Here is a 16,345-nt window from a genome sequence, read left to right as displayed (position 1 = left end):
TTTGTGATTACTTAGAGCAAGGCTAACTTGCAAACCAAATATAAGGGCTTACCAGGTTGTAACTGGGAGATTTCCACAGACTGGGAGGATCTCTGTCTGCTACATCAATGTGGAAATGTACTGCTTGGACACTGACAGCAGGTCTCAGCCTTGAGGTCCCACGGCGTGCATGGTGTTGTACTGGGTTCAACAGCTGTTCTGTTGCTGTTCCTCCCTGCTTTCCATGAAGCTTAATTTCTGATGTGAATTAGTAATTGATTGCTGATGCCCCAGCATATTGGTATTGTAGCCAATAGCTCTACTCTACTTGGAGCTTCTGCAGAGAATAGCCGTGGAGAATAATCAATGGCTTTGTTGCCTGCTTGATTATTTAGAGAACGCTGCTTCTTCCTCTCCACTTTCCCCGCTGACCGCCTTCAGCTGATACTCTCAACTCCTGCAGCACTGGTTTCTGCCCATGTGTGCACTAGCACTCGACACCGGCCCCAGGTGCTCAGTGCTGCTTCTGTGTGAGCTCATCTACAGTCCACTTCCCAGGCCCCCTCCATACCTGTACCAGGCACATGGGGAATGCTTCCCACTTACCTATCGCTTGAGTGGGTACATGATTGGGTACCCAAGATGCAGGAGAACACCACGGACAGGTTCTGCCAGGGCATCAGTTTCTGGAGTCAGAGTCTTATGGGTAAGCTAACAGGTGGTGAGAGGAATCCCGAGGCCCCATGGAGGCCTCCTTGGAAGAGGGGATGCTGAAGGGGTCCTTTGTCTCGGAGCCGGCGATTAGGTTGCAGCTCTTTGTGCAGCGAGTCCAAGGGCAGGAGGGCCCAGTGTGAAAGAGCAGGGGAAAGCTGCAAAGCAAAGGCTGCAGACCCCGGAAGCCAGCCACGCATTTCCCACAACTGAAAAACCAGGCGTGAGATCTCTCCAGCCAGGCATAGAGGCTGACTGCTGTTAGCCAGCTCCCAGCTCTGCCGCTGCTTGTGAACACTCCCTAAACAGCAGAACTGGTGTTTTTGTTTTCCTGTGTTTCTCCCAGGCTCACAGCAGAGTTTTGTCAGGGAGATGCCAGGAAAGCACTCAAGTGTGCAGTGATGGTGAGGTTTAATTCCACCTTGGAAGCTCCCTTTTTAATTGTCTTCATGTGTTTTCCTGCCCAAATAACCTTGTTGTCCACCTGTTCTCCCTCTCCCTGTTTGCTGTCCGCAGAACAAAGAGTTCAAGACACTGTCGGAGCAGCTGTCGGCGGTCACCTCCACATACACCATGGAGGTGGAGAAGCTGAAGAAGGAGCTGGGCCACTACCAGCAGAGCCAAGGTGAGGACGGCAGCCTGAGGCTGCAGGAGGAGGTCGAGACCCTGCGGACTGAGCTGGAGAGGGCCCACTCAGAGCGCAAGATCCTGGAGGATGCCCACACCAGGGAGAACGATGAGCTGAGACAGGTATGGCGAGGCCAGAGGTGGGGCTTGGCAGTGGGCTGGCTTACAGCACCCTCTCTGAGGTGATTTCTTCTTCAAGCTGTGAAATTGCCATGGACTTCCCTGGGGCTCGTGCCCACAGACTAACCATCCCTCTGTGTTTAGATATAAAGTGCCCTTGCTTTGGGGGAGCCCACACAAGCACATGTCCATTAACCTACCAAGTATTGATTGAGTTTCTGCCACTAGCTGAACACTTTGTCAGCCCCTGAGAGGGATGCACAATGGCTAGCTTTGGGCATCTTACTGACAATCTAGAGTTAGCCACCAAGTCAGCTCTGTGGCTTGAGTCTTTGTTGACAAGAGAGATGGTACAGAGGTAGTGGCTTTTCTTCTTGAGGTTGCCTGCAAGGATTACAGGCATCCTCTAGACATTCCTCTCTATAATAAATCATCAGGATTTGGGGAATTTGCCTCAAGTTTAAGTGTTGATAGTTTCAGCTTGACTTGCCCACTCTGGTTGGTATGCTCCGTAGGTTTCCTCTCCACCCCGTAAAATAGTGCTTCCTGGGATCAGCCCCCACACCTGCATCTTAAAAGCCAGGATACAGACATTCCCTTCTCCACTCCCCAAATAGCTGTTCAAACCAGGGAAGTCCCATATGCCACTAGAGAGCCTTCCACGGACTTGGGACACTGCTGCCCTTTCTGGCATCTCTACAATGACCGACAGGTCACCTAACACATTGCCCACTTGGTTGGTACCCATCCATCCCTGAGAGTTACAATGGGTTGAGAATCTAAGGAGGGGGGATTCAGTGTTCCTAATGTTGGAATAACAACCTTCAGCACTTAAAAATTGGGGCAGGCCAAATGCTGCCACGGAAAGTGTCCTCGGGTAGACATGAGAATTTCCAGATTCTCATCCCTGCTCTGCCAAGACCAAGTGCGTGTGGGAAATCTCACTGGCCTTAGTTCCCTCATCTGTTTAAAAACAAAAAAGTTGGTCTAGATCATCTCTAAGGCCCCTTCTGGACTTGCATTTGGCCAACTCCATAAGATTGTATTTGATGGCTTCTAGAAGGAAAAAGGACCTCAGCCCTGCTCTGTAGTGCCTCTGTCTTCCTCTGCCCCATTACCTTCTCCTGGGATGAGCCCTCAGACCCAGCTGGGAAACATGCAGTCTGCCATTTGAGATGACAGCCTGTAGAGGCAGCTCGTGTAGGGTTTGCGTACGTCATTTTCCTATCCCAGGCGGAACTGCAGTCCTGTCAGCCACTGATTTCTCCGGATCTCAGGGATTTCCCAGGGGTCAGACATGGGATCCACGAGGGGATTAGGTGATGAAGAAAGACACGGGACTTCTTGGTGCAAGCAGCCTGGCACAGCAAAGGCCCCTCCCCGCAGCGTGTTGCCCAGATAAACCTGCCCTTCACCCAGCACAAGGCACGAAGTGGACTTCATTCTTTGGGATGAAGCTTGTGGTGCTAGGACACTACTGTTAAAATGTAGCTACAAGCCTAGAACCTACAAACCATGGACTTCCACACTCGTCTGTCGATCCTTGGGAACAGATAGATGGTAACCCTTCTATGTGAATAAAACACAAGAAGATGCAATCCAAAGGCAGAGAGAAGAGGCCAAGCTTAGAACTGGAAACTCTTGAGATTGGTGACACTGGGAGGAAAGAAAAATCTGTTCCCTGCTTGTGTGTGCCCGTCAGATGAGACCGTGGGCAGTCTCTTCGCCCAGGGCACCCACAAAACTGGGTCTCTCCTGTCTCTACTTGACCACTTGACTCATCAACTCCTCAGTTTCCTTCCCTGCTTCCCCTGGGGCACTGGGATTTGGGGACTCAACACTTTTAAAATATCCAAGTCTCCGAGCAAAGGAGCCTAAGGGTTTATACTATGAAAATCTTCCTTGGCAGAGCAAAGAAGAGAAGCAACTCCTCCTCTTCTCCTTGAAAAAAGTTACTGCTTCTTAGGAGGGTGTTGACCTAGGGCTTAAATACAATGAGAGCTTGGAACTGGCAAGAAAAAAAATTCAAGGACAGTGCTAGAAGGGAAACAACAGGCGCAGAGGCAGAGCAAGAAAAGCACCTTCCCAACTCCAAACACAGGCAGATCCCAAGTTAGTAACATGAGAGAGCCTGGCCGAAGATGCAGCGTCAAGTGCAGTGTCCATCTCTTTCCAGGAAGAGAAAAAGTGGAAGCAAAATTTCCTCCTTCCCCAGGGTTTTCAGAACCTTTTTATTCTGGGACTGGGTGAGGGGCAGGTAGGGGGCTGGCTTTTTTTCCCCGCTTCATCTTCTGTGCCTATTCAGGGTTTAATATTCATCTAAGGCACTGTGTCCAATCGTAAATGCTGAGTAATCAGACAGTTGGTTCTCTCTCAGGCTTGTCCGGGGGCTACTCCGCCTTGAGCGAGATTGATGAGACAGGCGAAGCACGTGAGGGAGCCAACTGCTGGTAGATGTTTAATTAATGCATTTGCTACTTCTGTCAGCAAGTGCTGTACTGGAACTGGCATCCTGGAAAACTCTGGGCTCCCCACCTGACAATCTTCATTATCAGGCCGCGTGGCTACACTACCTTGAGCTGTGGGAGGCCAGGTCTCCCTGGGGACAGGAATTCATTCCTGTGTCTGCAGAGCCTGGGGCAGCCCCACCTCCACCCCAGCCACATAAGTTAGCTGACACCCTTCCTACTAAAGATATCCGTTGTTGTGGCCTCTCCCCAGAGCAGTCCATGCCTGACCTTTAGTCTTGCTTTTAGCCTGTGCAATGTGTGTGCTTTGTTCTCTTTTAAAGCTATCAGTGATCACTATGCTGACTGTCTTGTACAGCTGAGCTGTTTTGTTTCCCTAATGAAAGAGATGTGGCTCCCAGGACCGCCCTTGGCACAGAGGCAATGGCTCATTATCCAGAATCTGGTCAGAAGGTCTGAACCTGCTTGGTGAGGCCGGTGAGGCCTGGCTTGGTGCAGGGTTTCGGGTGGGTGAGGAAGAGCAGCTCATAGCCAGGCACTTGGCTCCGAGCGAGGGTCCTTGGCACTCATCAGGGATGAAGAGCAGTCTCCAGGTCCAGAGCTTTCCATTTGTGAGGTTAGGGTTGTGCATTGTATCGTGTCTTCAGTCAAAGAACCACCAGTCACTAGTTGGTTACGTTGAGTAGTTCCAGTATAAAGTTTGGGGTTTTTCCAAATAGAATCAGAGAGGCTGACCAGGGGGTAGTGGGATTCTCACAAGGAATGTTGGGAGCCTTCTCCCCAGAGATGCAGAGCAAGACTTCTTTTGCCATCTGCAACTCAGAGTTGTGTTCTCTGTGGCTCCAGGATTCATGGCTCATAAGGAGGCTGATGGTTGTGAGAAAGAGGACCCCACTCCACCTCTATGGGAGGACATTGTCTTACTGCAAAAATCCTGGAGCTCGGGGCCCTCCATTCATTCACCAGATATTTATTGAGTGCCTGTATGTGTTGGGCACTGTTCTACTCACTGGAGCAAAAGTGAACAATTTTTTAAAATCCTTCTCGTTCTTGTAGAGCTTAAATATTTGGGGGTTATAGGAGAATGTACAGACAGGAATCAAATGCAAATTATCCATCATGTGCTAGGAAGAAAAATAAAGCAGAGTAAAGGGAGTAGAGAGCAACCTCTGTGGTTTCATTTATGATGGCCAGAGACAGTCTCCCTGAGGAGGCACCTGACTGAGGTGAGGGGTGAGCCAGGAGGATTTCTAGGGAGCAGGTGACAAAGGTAACAGCAGGTGCACAGGCCCTGAGGGGGGCGTAGGCTGGGAGGGTTTGAGGACCAACAAAGAGGCCAGTGGGCTGAGGTGGAGAGAGCAAGGAGAAGGGTAGAAGGGTGGTGGGGTCACATCAGGAAGGATCTCTGACCTTGAAGGCAACATTAGCTGTGAAGCCTCAAGTGTGATGAACAACTGTCTTGGGCAGTTGGCCCCTGTAGCATGCACCAGTTCCCTCCTGCCCTGAACTCCTTCCTGCAGCTCTGGCTGTCGGAACCCATCATTTGAGGCATGCTCCAGGCTGTCTACACCACTGTTCTTCACATGTCAGCCTTCTGAACTGTCAGGACACAGGGTGGCCTAGTGGTCAAGAGCCTGGGCCTCAACCCAGACTGCTCAGGGCAAAGCCCAGCTGTGCCCTTGCCTGGTGGGTGACCTTTGGCAAACTCTCTAACTTTTCTTAGTTTCCTTACAAGCAAATGTTGATGCTACCTACCTCAAATGTATTATGTAAATTTTTAACTGTGCCTGGGACATAGTAAAAGCTCAATAAATATTGGCTTACTATTCCCCCAACTAACCTGTAACTTCGCAGAGTTCATGAACTCTGCTGTAACCTACCTGGACTCCATCCGCATTCCTGGCCTTGTGTCCTGGCACAGTGCTGCTGAATAACAAAGGTAGCAGCCATGGGGGCCGGCCTGGTGGCTCAGCAGTTAAGTGCGTATGTTCCACTTCAGTCGCCCAGGGTTCGCCAGTTCGGATCCCGGGTGCAGATGTGGCACCGCTTGGCAAGCCATGCTGTGGTAGGCATCCCACATATAAAGTAGAGGAAGATGGGCACGCATGTTATCCAAGGCCAGTCTTCCTCAGCAAAAAGAGGAGGATTGGCAGCAGATGTTAGCTCAGGGCTAATCTTTCTCAAAAAAAAAAAAGAAAGAAAGAAAAGAAAGGATAAAAAATAAAAAAGTAGCAGCCATGATGCCAGGCTGGGGGTCTAGACGCTGCCGGGGCTCTTCTTTGAGTGGTGGGCAGACACTTCCCTTCCCTACAGCAGTGAGAGCGCCCACCCTGGGTTTTATTTCTCCAACTTGTGTACATGCCTAACACGGCCATGTGTCCCAGGTGAGTTCCAATTTCATTTCTGCACAGTCGTCTATGCATTGTCTACTCCTCCTCTTCTCTGTCTTCTTAGGCCCATTTCCCTTTGACTAAAAAACTTCCCATTTATATAGGGTATTCATGCTTATTTCCCTTACTCCCAGGGAACAGGACTCTACAGGACTTTGCAGAATTAGAAGTGCTGTCCCTTCCACGGGCCATGCCTATAACTTTTTATTAGATGGTAGATACACAGCATTGAGGACAGAGGACACAGCACGCAACAGGGGGCAGACGAGCCTTTCCTGATAGGCATCAAATCTACTTGTCCCATGGTTTTCTGCTAGAAACCTTGTAATTGGCTCTTTTTACAGTACAACTACCCTACTTGAAAAAATAAGTCAAAACAAAACCAAAAGCCCAGAGCTGCCTTGTATCCCCAGAGATTAACTGTTCAAGGCAGTTCTTGCTTGTGGAGCTGGGGCATCTGTTTCATTCAGCTTACACAGGGACTAAGTTAGACTGATAGTAACAGGATTCACCCCAGTGTTGGTTCTGATGATCTGTCCCAAATAACTTTTCAGAAGTAAATCACTCCCACTAATATTGCCTGCAAGAGTTAGAAGATCCCCCCCAAAAACTGGAGCTGCTGAGCCATGTTTAATGAGTCCCAAACCCTAGCCAAGGTGTTATTGATCCTGCTGAGGGAAACACGCCCGCCTGGTCTGTGTTGTTGAGTCTCTCACTGCAGCCACATCCCTGACAACAAAAGGGAAGCCATTTGGCTGCAGAAGTTTGTCACCTGCCACATCTGCAAGCAAACTCTCCACGTGCCAGCTGGCTCAGAAGACTGGGGGTGGCCAGTACCTAAGGAAATACAGTGAGGGCAGCATTCTCTGCCTCGCTGGGATGTGGAACTGAGTGTGGTGCCCATCCCTCCTGCGGTGCACTGAGGAGCAGAGTGGGCCTACCTCCAGAACTGCTCAGGAGAGGAAGAAAAACAAAGCCCCCAATGCCACTTTGATGCCTGGCTTAGAATAACAAAGTCGAGTTTATGAGAGGCCTGTGTTCTCGAATCAAAGCCTTGAAGGGAAGAAGCGAGGCTCAAATACAACAGAAGACTTCAGCGGGTACTTGCTGTTAACCATGGCTCTCCCAAACTGTAGCCTTGGCTGAGATTTTAGGTCACAAGTGGTTGCAATGAAGTTACATGATCCTTAGGCTGCATTCGTAGGAATGCAGGTCTCAGGTCCACTCTAGTGGTGATGGCATGCAGTCTGGACTGATCAGATCACGGGTTCTACTTCAGAGAGACGTTGACTATCTGTAGGACTCGCAGAGGAAGGTGATGAGGAAGGTGAGAGATCTTGGAAGCCGTCTCAGATGACCACCTGCTCTGTGACTGTCTGAGATTCAGAGGGTGGTTCGGGGGAAGCAAAGTCCTCGTTCCATAGTACAGTCCGGTTACTTCACAGCCTGCTATGAACACCCTGCCCCATAGTCAGCTAATTCAGAGGTTCCAGCCTTGTTCCTGGCCAAGGGCGACTGGAGTCCTGCCCTTCTGATCCTGGCATCAGGTCGACCTGCACTTCAGGCTCCACCCTGGGCTGTATTCTGTAGAGGCATGCACCATGTGGTTTATTCTGCTGGTGGTTTTCAGTCTGACTTGACTTGTGCATCTAGGAAAGTGAAAGCTACTTTATTTGCCAAGCTAATGAAAGGCATACATAAAGTTATTGAGGGGTGGACTGCCTCCAATAATAGCAAAGTAGATGCATTTGAAGAGTGTTTTATATTATATGTGCCTCCTGAATTTGAATTGTTTGATTAAATAAGCTCATATATTCTAGATGTTTTAGTCAACTCTAAACATATTTAAAACAAAAGACTTTAAAGGAGCCCTTATTTTTTTTTTTTAATTATTTTTTTCGGATGTACATCATATTTCAAATTCTGGATACGTTACATCATGTTCACCCCCCGAACACTAATTATAGTGCATCCCCTCACATGCGACCCTAATCACCCCTTTTGCCCTCCCCTGTCCCCCCTTCCCCAATGGTAACCACCAGTCCAATCTCCAATGCTATGTGGTTTTTTTTTTTTTTGTCGTTTTTATCTTCTACTTATGAGTGAGATCATATGGTATTTGACTTTCTCCGTCTCACTTATTTCACTCAGCATAATACCCTCAAGGTCCATCCGTGTTGTCACAAATCGCTGGATTTCATCATTTCTTATGGCTGAGTAGTAGTCCATCATGTATAAATACCACATCTTCTTTATCCATTCGTCCCTTGATGGGCACCTAGGTTGCTTCCAAGTCTTGGCTATTGTGTATAATGCTGCAATGAACATAGGGGTGCAAGTAGCTTTATGCCTTTGTGTTTTCAAGTTCTTTGGATAAATACCCAGCAGTGGAATAGCTGGATCATATGGTAGATCTATCCTTAATTTTCTGAGGATACTCCAAACTGCTTTCCATAGTGGCTGCACCAGTTTGCACTCCCACCAGCAGTGAACAAGGGTTCCCTTCTCTCCACACCCTCTCCAACATTTGTTGTTTCCTGTCTTGTTAATTATAGCCATTCTGACCAGAGTGAGGTGATACCTCATTGTAGTTTTGATTTGCATTTCCCTGATAGCTAATGATGTTGAGCATCTTTTCATATGCCTGTTGGCCATCTGTATTTCTTCTTTGGAGAAATCTCTGTTCAGATCTTTTGCCCATTTTCTAATTGGATTGTTGGTTTTTTTGTGGTTGAGCTGTATGAGTTCTTTGTATATTTTGGATATTAACCCCTTATCTGATATGTGGTTTGCAAATATCTTCTCCCAATTGTTAGGTTGTCTTTTTGTTTTGTTGATGGTTTCCTTTGCTGTGCAGAAACTTTTTTAGTTTGATGTAGTCCCATTTGTTCATTTTTTCTTTTGTTTCCCTTGCCCGGTCAGACATGGGACTTGAAAATATGCTGCTCAGACCAATGTCATAGAGCGTACTTCCTATGTTTTCTAGAAGAGACTTCTGGAAGAAAACATCATTTGAAAATTATTAATAATGTCAGCATCTTTAGGTCCTTCCTCCTGGGTGATCAGATTCTTTGAAAAAGGAACTTCTGTCCTGCTGGGAGCATAAATGGCTTGTTGCCCCTGTTCTTGGGGCCAAGGTGCGGAGAGGGCTGGAAGGAGCCCTTATTTTTGACTGAGGAAAGCTAAGGTTCATTTATTGGATCTACAGGGTACTTCATTCATTCAACAAGCATTGGGGTACCGGCATTGAGCACCCCAATGCTGACACATCTGATGATGTGACAGCCTGGCAGCGTGGTCCCTTGGTCCACATTGAGGCCCCTGGTCCAGGCTTAGCAGGAGGTTGAGGAAGCAGTGACAGGGGCTCTCCAGGGAAGTGCAGGCCCTGTAAAAGCAGAGCACTAAGCACAGACCCCACCCCACACTTGCAGTATAGGAAGGCTTCCTGGAAGAGTGACAGTCCAGAACTAAACAATGAGAAGAAATTAACTAGTGAAGAGTGGGGAAGAGAGAGCTTGGCAAAAGGAACAGGGGAACACTCAGGCAGAAACTAGAGGGTGTGGAGAAGCTGGGCCCTGCTAAGGTGCCTTTTTAGGGACATATGGAGAAGTTCAAAGGTTATCCCGAGGACAAAGGGAGAGAAGCCATTCGCAATCTGGTTCTCACTCCCTCTATCCACCCAGCCTCCTCTTTCTCAATGCCACTGCCCGAACCATAAGTTACTGCATCACAGACCTATTCACATTCCCAACCACGCCATCATCCTTCATACCTTTGCACCAGCTGTTCTTTCCACCTAGACTGCGCATCCCCTCAGCTGCATGGGAAATCCCACATCGGCCTGATTCAGAGGACCCACTCTCCCTGTGAAACCTTATGGACCTGTGGTCCTCTTTATCTCCTTTTCCTTCTGATTCACTTCATAGCAGTGGTTCTCATCAAGGGACGATTTTGCCCACAGGAGACATTTGGAAATGCATGAACTCATTTTGGTTGTCACAACTGGGTAGGGGGACAGGGTTACTGGCATCTAGTGAGTAGAAGCCATGGATGCTGCTGAACATCTGACAATAGGATAGCCCCCACCTTGCCCCAAGCAAAGAATTATCCAGCCCAAAATGTCAGTTGTGCCAAGGTTGAGAAACCCTGCTTTGTAGAAATCTACCACGGCCCTTACCAGTCTTCTCACTGTTACATACGCGGCCCTCACTCCTGCTGGGCTGAACACTCTCTGATGGCAGCTACCTTGAACCTGGTTCATTTTGCATCCCCCAGCCCCTGGCAAGGCTCCTGGCACGCAGAAGCATGTCAGGAAGTGTCTGATGGATGAATGACAACCTTGCCCTGTGTCGCCCCAGGGGCCAGAACTAGGCCTGATGTGTGGGAGCCTCTGAGGATAAAATGGCATCACACAGTCAGTGTTTTTTCTTCTATACCTTGCCCTCACCGCCACATCAGATTTAGTCACTGTAGACACAAAACATCAGTTGCATTAATTATAATAGACAATAAATTGTCAACAAAGAATAACAGTGGTATAACTAGTTACGTGCATCTCTCTCTGTACCAGCCCTATCTCATTTGATATCCTGTGGGGAGGCAGAACACGCCCCTTTGTCTGACTCTCCATAAAGAGAATCCCTGACCGTGCGGGGGCTTGGAACCTAGTTGGCAGGGAAGGGGTCTGCTGGGTATAGATAGGAGACCAGTGCTTCTTAACCTAGAGTAGTGTCAGCGTGGCACCTGCTCTTCAGTGCCTCGTTCCTGTAACTCTCGGCAGTACAGCCGCAGATAAACTGATGAGAGAAACAGAGTCCATCCGAATTGAGAGGATGGAAAGGTGTCACAGTGTCCTGTAGTGGGAAGGGACAGTTTCCTAGAAGGTAGTTTTAAGCTACTTTTTGAAGGAGATTGAAAACTCCTTGAAATTGGAAGAGTTGGATCGTGTTAATACAGTGTTAACAAAGTACTTGGAGCCTTTTGCAGGCCACTGACACTGTTGTGTATCTGCATTTCTCTATATGGAGCCTTAGCATGCCACTTGCAGACCATCAGCAGCTCCCCAGAGGAGCTGAAGCTCCTAAATGGGAGTCACTGCCTTCTGTGTCCTTAAGAGGAGGACCCTGAGCTCGCTCCTGGCCCCAGCCTTGTGGAAATTCTCTCTTTACCCTTTCTATGTGATGCTGAGTGGGGTTAGGGAAAGCAGTTCTCCTAACTCACTTCTTGGTGCCTTAAGCTTAACTGTAAAGCCAGGAGGGAGAGAAGATAGCATTTGAGCATAACCAGTTGAAATTCACACCTCACAATGGCTTCTGCTGTTTAGCCAGAATCCTGGGGTCTCCTTTCTTTCTTTTTTTGCCAAAGGGGTCGAGCAGAGTTTGAAAGATGTTTCTCTGCTGGCAGTACAGGTGGGTCCTCAGGGATCTGTGTGGCATCTCTCCGTGCCACAGTCTCCCAGGTAGCAATCCCAGTAGGTCCCCATCCGGTCTCAGCTACTGTGCACATGCTAGTTAGTACCTGTTGTTATTGTTCTGAGGGGGTCATTTTGAGGCTCTTTCTACCAACCTCAGAAAGAGTCCTCCCCAGATTAGATCATAAAACATACCAGAGATGGCCCGAACTGATTTCTTGAACCAAAGAGGGTGAGGTCGTTCACTGTGTCATTCAACACAGCCTGGAGAAGCTCGTCACTCAGACCAAAACCTGGGAGCCTGTCTTACTACTTGTCTTTTACGACATCTAGCACAGTACGTGCTTCCTAGATTGGTTTATTCATGGAGTGATTTTTTAGCAGCTTTATTGCACATGATTCACGTACCACAGTTGACTATTAATAGCAAGTCTCCTCCCCTTCCCCGCATCTGGACTATGCTGGTGCACTATGACAGGCAAGGCAAGGGGCGTGAAGAGCAGAGCCGATTCTTCATTGTGAGCTCCAGGCTTTCCTGAAACTCAGATTTGAGAGCTCAAAATTTACCAAGGCAAGCAACCCAGTGCCAGAAAGTCTGTGATCGTTGTAGGTTCCTGAACATGTCATATGTCATGTGGGCTCAAGGTAGACTTTTCATGAGGTTTTATAGGGGTTGGAAGACCATAAACAGTGGTGAACTCATCTGTCTGGTTTTAATAGGATCTTTCCTTCAGTATAAATTTTTTTCCCTTGAAATGAAAGCAGCTTTGGTTGATTCAATTTTCTTAAATAAAAAGAGCATTTAAACTACCAGTTGAAATTCAAACCTCACAAAAGAAGCCTTTCCTTTTGTGCCGCTTCACAGGGGAAACATTTTTCCCTGTTGCTCTCTGTTTCAGCGAGTTGCAGACCTGGAGCAAGAAAATGCTCTCTTGAAAGAGGAGAAAGAACAGCTTAACAACCAAATCCTGTGCCAATCGAAAGGTAAGGACCAGAGTGCCTGATGTTTCATTGTAAGTGTTCATTTCTTTTCCATGCTGATTTTCCCCAAAGACTCTTTACCAGGCGTGTGGTTAGCCAAGATGCTGCAGTGGGGAAAGGGCCTTACTAGAAGAGAGATGAAAGAGAAGAAGGGTGATCTTTAAGATGTGCTGCGACATTTGGTTTCAGGAGTTTAACACAGTGGGACGCACGTAATCACCAATAGAATGTGTGAGATTTGAGTCGGGGAGACTGCGCTCAAAGAATGACTACCGTGTTGTGCTGTGTGGCTGCGAGCAAGTCCCTTAATGACAGTGGTCCTCCGTTTCTTCCTCTGCAAAATGGACGTAAAGGTTCAGATCTCAGAAGCGTGGAGTGCTTAAAATGCCACGTGACACATAGTGAGCACTTAGGAGCTGTCATTATTGCTGTTTTAAAACTTATCTTTACCATCCATAGTACCTGTCTTGGTTTCTTCTATCCAGTGGGTCATCTGTTAATGTTTGCTAGAGAGAAGGTCTTGGGTCAGATCCAGGTCACCCCTCTCAAGCACCCACCGACCCCTGGGCTGCCATCAACCCCATGTTCCGCTTGACTGAAGAGGAGCACTGGGGGTCCACAGACCCCAGTTCTAGCCTAACTCAGTGTGGCCTTAACAAATCACCCCCCTTCTCCCATCCTCAGGGTCCTCCCCTGTACTGCAAGAGAATCCAACCACTTGAATGCACTGTCCCACCCAGCAGGAAATCTTGCTGAAAACTTAAACTGTGTTGAATTTCACTTTAAAAATTATTTCTTTCCACTGATATGAATAGTAAGTTTTGGTGGGGAACAGGCCATCCATGTTATCTTTTTGTCTTCCCTCCTTCCTCCAATTTAACTTCTGGCCTTATCTCCTCAAATCTCCTTTACTCTCTCTGCACTCTGAGAACCAGAAAGATCAGGATTAGGGAAGAAATCCTGGGACAAAACCTGGGTTCTTCCAGGAATGCTGCCAGCAGTTGCTGTGACAGTGGTCACAAGAGAGAGGCTGGGGCATTAACTGCGGGAGTTGTCACGTATGCTGCCTGCTTCTCTCCCCCATTTCCCCAAGAGCAGGTGGTCTTTCTTTCCCTCTCTGAAGACTTAAGCCACAGTCACAAGCTTCCTTTTGCTCTGCATAGGCGAAGTAGTTGAATAAACTCATCAAGTGTCTATGTTAGGAGCTTGTCATGGGCAGCCTTTTAACAAGAGATTAATCAGAAGGCATGAGTCAACACATGTAGGGGAGTCCATTCAGAAAGCAGAACTGTAGCTTAGTGTGCTTGCTTTCCAGATGAATTTGCCCAGAACTCTGTCAAGGAAAATCTCCTGATGAAGAAGGAGCTGGAGGAGGAGCGTTCTCGGTACCAGAATCTCGTAAAGGAATATTCACGGTTGGAGCAGAGATACGACAACCTTCGGGACGAGATGACCATCATAAAGGCAAGGAGGGCAGTTCTGCTGTCCCACCGCGCCAGCCCCCTCTGGCTTCACAGCCCTTGTTCTTGCGCAGCGCCAACCCCCTGCTCTGCTGTCTGACACACGGTGATGCTCAGTGAATCTGTGCTGTGTGCACAGTGCTGCTTTCCAAAAGCATCTGTTCTTGCCATTCCTGAGGAAAGTTACCACATAAGAAAGTAGCTGAGCCGTCTGATCATTCATTCCCAAGGACAGCTCCTTTTCCAACTTTGGGGTCTTATAAAGATCTCAGTTAGGAGTTTAAGGAAAATTCCACCCAAGTGTGTGTTATCTTTCTTGTTTTCTGCTCTGGGAAGATCCCTGTGTTGAAACAGTAATGGTGTAAGGGAGTTCTGATCTCAGCTTCATTAGTGTGTAATGCAGAGAGGCCCACAAGGGGCTGATCATTGCTCCTAATCTTTGGTGAAATGCAATATACGTATAAACATTTTCATATTTCAGGATTTGTCATTCTTTTTTACCCCATGTAAATATTCCTTCCAGAAATGCATATTCGAACGAGATTGAATAAGTTAATTGTATAGAAACCAGGCAGAGAAGCTGAATAGGAACATATATAGAAATCTAAAATTTTCCTACAAAGATCAGTTTTCACTCTCAAAGCCAAATCAGATGCAAGGGGGAAAAAATAGGTATTTTTAAATGAACAATATAAATGGTAAACTCCATTTCTAATGTTTATTTTCATAAAATTGGTAGAGTGCAGGTTGAAATAGGGGACTGTTAGGGGCAAATTTGCAACATTCTCTTCAAGAGGGATGCTGTTGACAGCTCTGTCTTTGTTGGCTTTCAGGGCAAGACCAGGAGTTAAGCATTGTTTCCCGGGACTTTTCAGAGAAATTGGCCTAAGTGTTAGGGATTTGTATTCCATTAAGAGACAAGGGAACTCAGTCCTTACCATGGAGCTGTGATCTCTTCTAACTGTCATTTTATTGGGATGACTGTAAGAATTGTAGGTGAAATTTTTTGTGGTAATAGCTCTATTTAGCCATCATTCCAGGAAACGATGATTACCTATTTTTATTGACAAATAAGGCAGAAGCCCAACTTTAGGACCTACTGTTCTTTTAAAAGTAATAGTTCTTATTAATAGTAGTTCATCATGAGTTTTTACATTTTTCTTCTTGAACAGCAAACCCCAGGCCACAGGCGGAACCCGTCAAACCAAAGTAGCTTAGAATCTGACTCCAATTACCCCTCCATTTCCACATCCGAGGTCGGAGATACAGAAGATGCCCTCCAACAGGTGGAGGTGAGTAAGGCAGGCTCTTGGCTGCTGTCCGTGCTCCAGAGGGAACATGTACCCCCTGCGTAGAGCACCCCCAGAGATTTACTCTTACACTGGGAGAGACCAGAGTGCCCAGGGGCTCACTCCTGACAGCAAGACCACTTGGACTGCAGTGGGCTTATAGACTATACTCTAGAGTTAACATTCACTGTGCAAAGCAGTTCATTCTCGTTCACTCTACCCACAGTCTAGAAAGGAAGGAAGAAGGTAGAGCCCGGATTTGTCTTGCAAAACTGCAAACCTAGTGCAGAGAGGTGAAATGGCTGGCTTAAGAAGGAACAGCTAAGTCATTAAAATAGATATCTTTATCATCCTCGTTGAGTATCCACAGTGCATATAGTAATAGCAATAAATATACAAGAAAATTTTCCTTCCTGACTTAGAAGCTGGATAGAACTCAGAGAAGAACAACAAATATTTGCTGAGTGGCTGTATCTTTGTCACTAATAGCCTCTTAGAGTCACTAAATAAGGTACGCCACAGTGGACTTCGTGGTCTGTGTGTAATTTTGTCGAAGGTACACAGACACACAGTTTTTCCTCTGGCACATGAAAAGAAGAAGATCATAAGCGCATAAAAGTTTATGAAGCACATGAGGATAGACGTGGCTAGAAAAACAAATGTGCTTTGAGCACATCTTTGTGCCCGGCACTGCAGGTGGGTCCTGGAGAAACAGTGGTGACCAAGCTGAAGAAGGTCCCTGCCCTCGGGGAGCTTGTCTGATGGAAAGTTAGGAATAATCAGTTGATGGAAGAAGTTTGTAATTTAATTATGGGTACCGTTAAGTGTTATAAAGGAAAACAAAGGATGATAAGAGATAGCAAGTGAGGAAGTAAAGGGTGGAAGCATAGACAAGGATGTCCTTGGGATA

At 47.3% G+C, this 16,345-nt stretch overlaps 1 protein-coding gene across 5 annotated transcripts in view; it reads left to right on the top strand.

The window, feature by feature from the left end:
* The window catches only part of MYO5B (myosin VB), a 348,390-nt gene that overhangs the window by 285,595 nt on the left and 46,450 nt on the right, over window positions 1–16,345 (top strand). For all 5 annotated transcript variants that reach the window (XM_070630194.1, XM_070630195.1, XM_008514690.2 and 2 more), the window contains 4 exons: window positions 1,207–1,440; window positions 12,605–12,689; window positions 14,002–14,150; window positions 15,319–15,438. In XM_070630194.1, coding sequence (XP_070486295.1) covers window positions 1,207–1,440; window positions 12,605–12,689; window positions 14,002–14,150; window positions 15,319–15,438 — 588 coding nt within the window. The remainder of the gene's footprint in view (window positions 1–1,206; window positions 1,441–12,604; window positions 12,690–14,001; window positions 14,151–15,318; window positions 15,439–16,345) is intronic.

Source organism: Equus przewalskii, chromosome 7 (genome assembly GCF_037783145.1).
Source record: "Equus przewalskii isolate Varuska chromosome 7, EquPr2, whole genome shotgun sequence".
NCBI lineage: Eukaryota > Metazoa > Chordata > Mammalia > Perissodactyla > Equidae > Equus > Equus przewalskii.
Note: the sequence above shows the minus strand (reverse complement) of the source record. Positions and strands in the feature narration are given on the sequence as shown.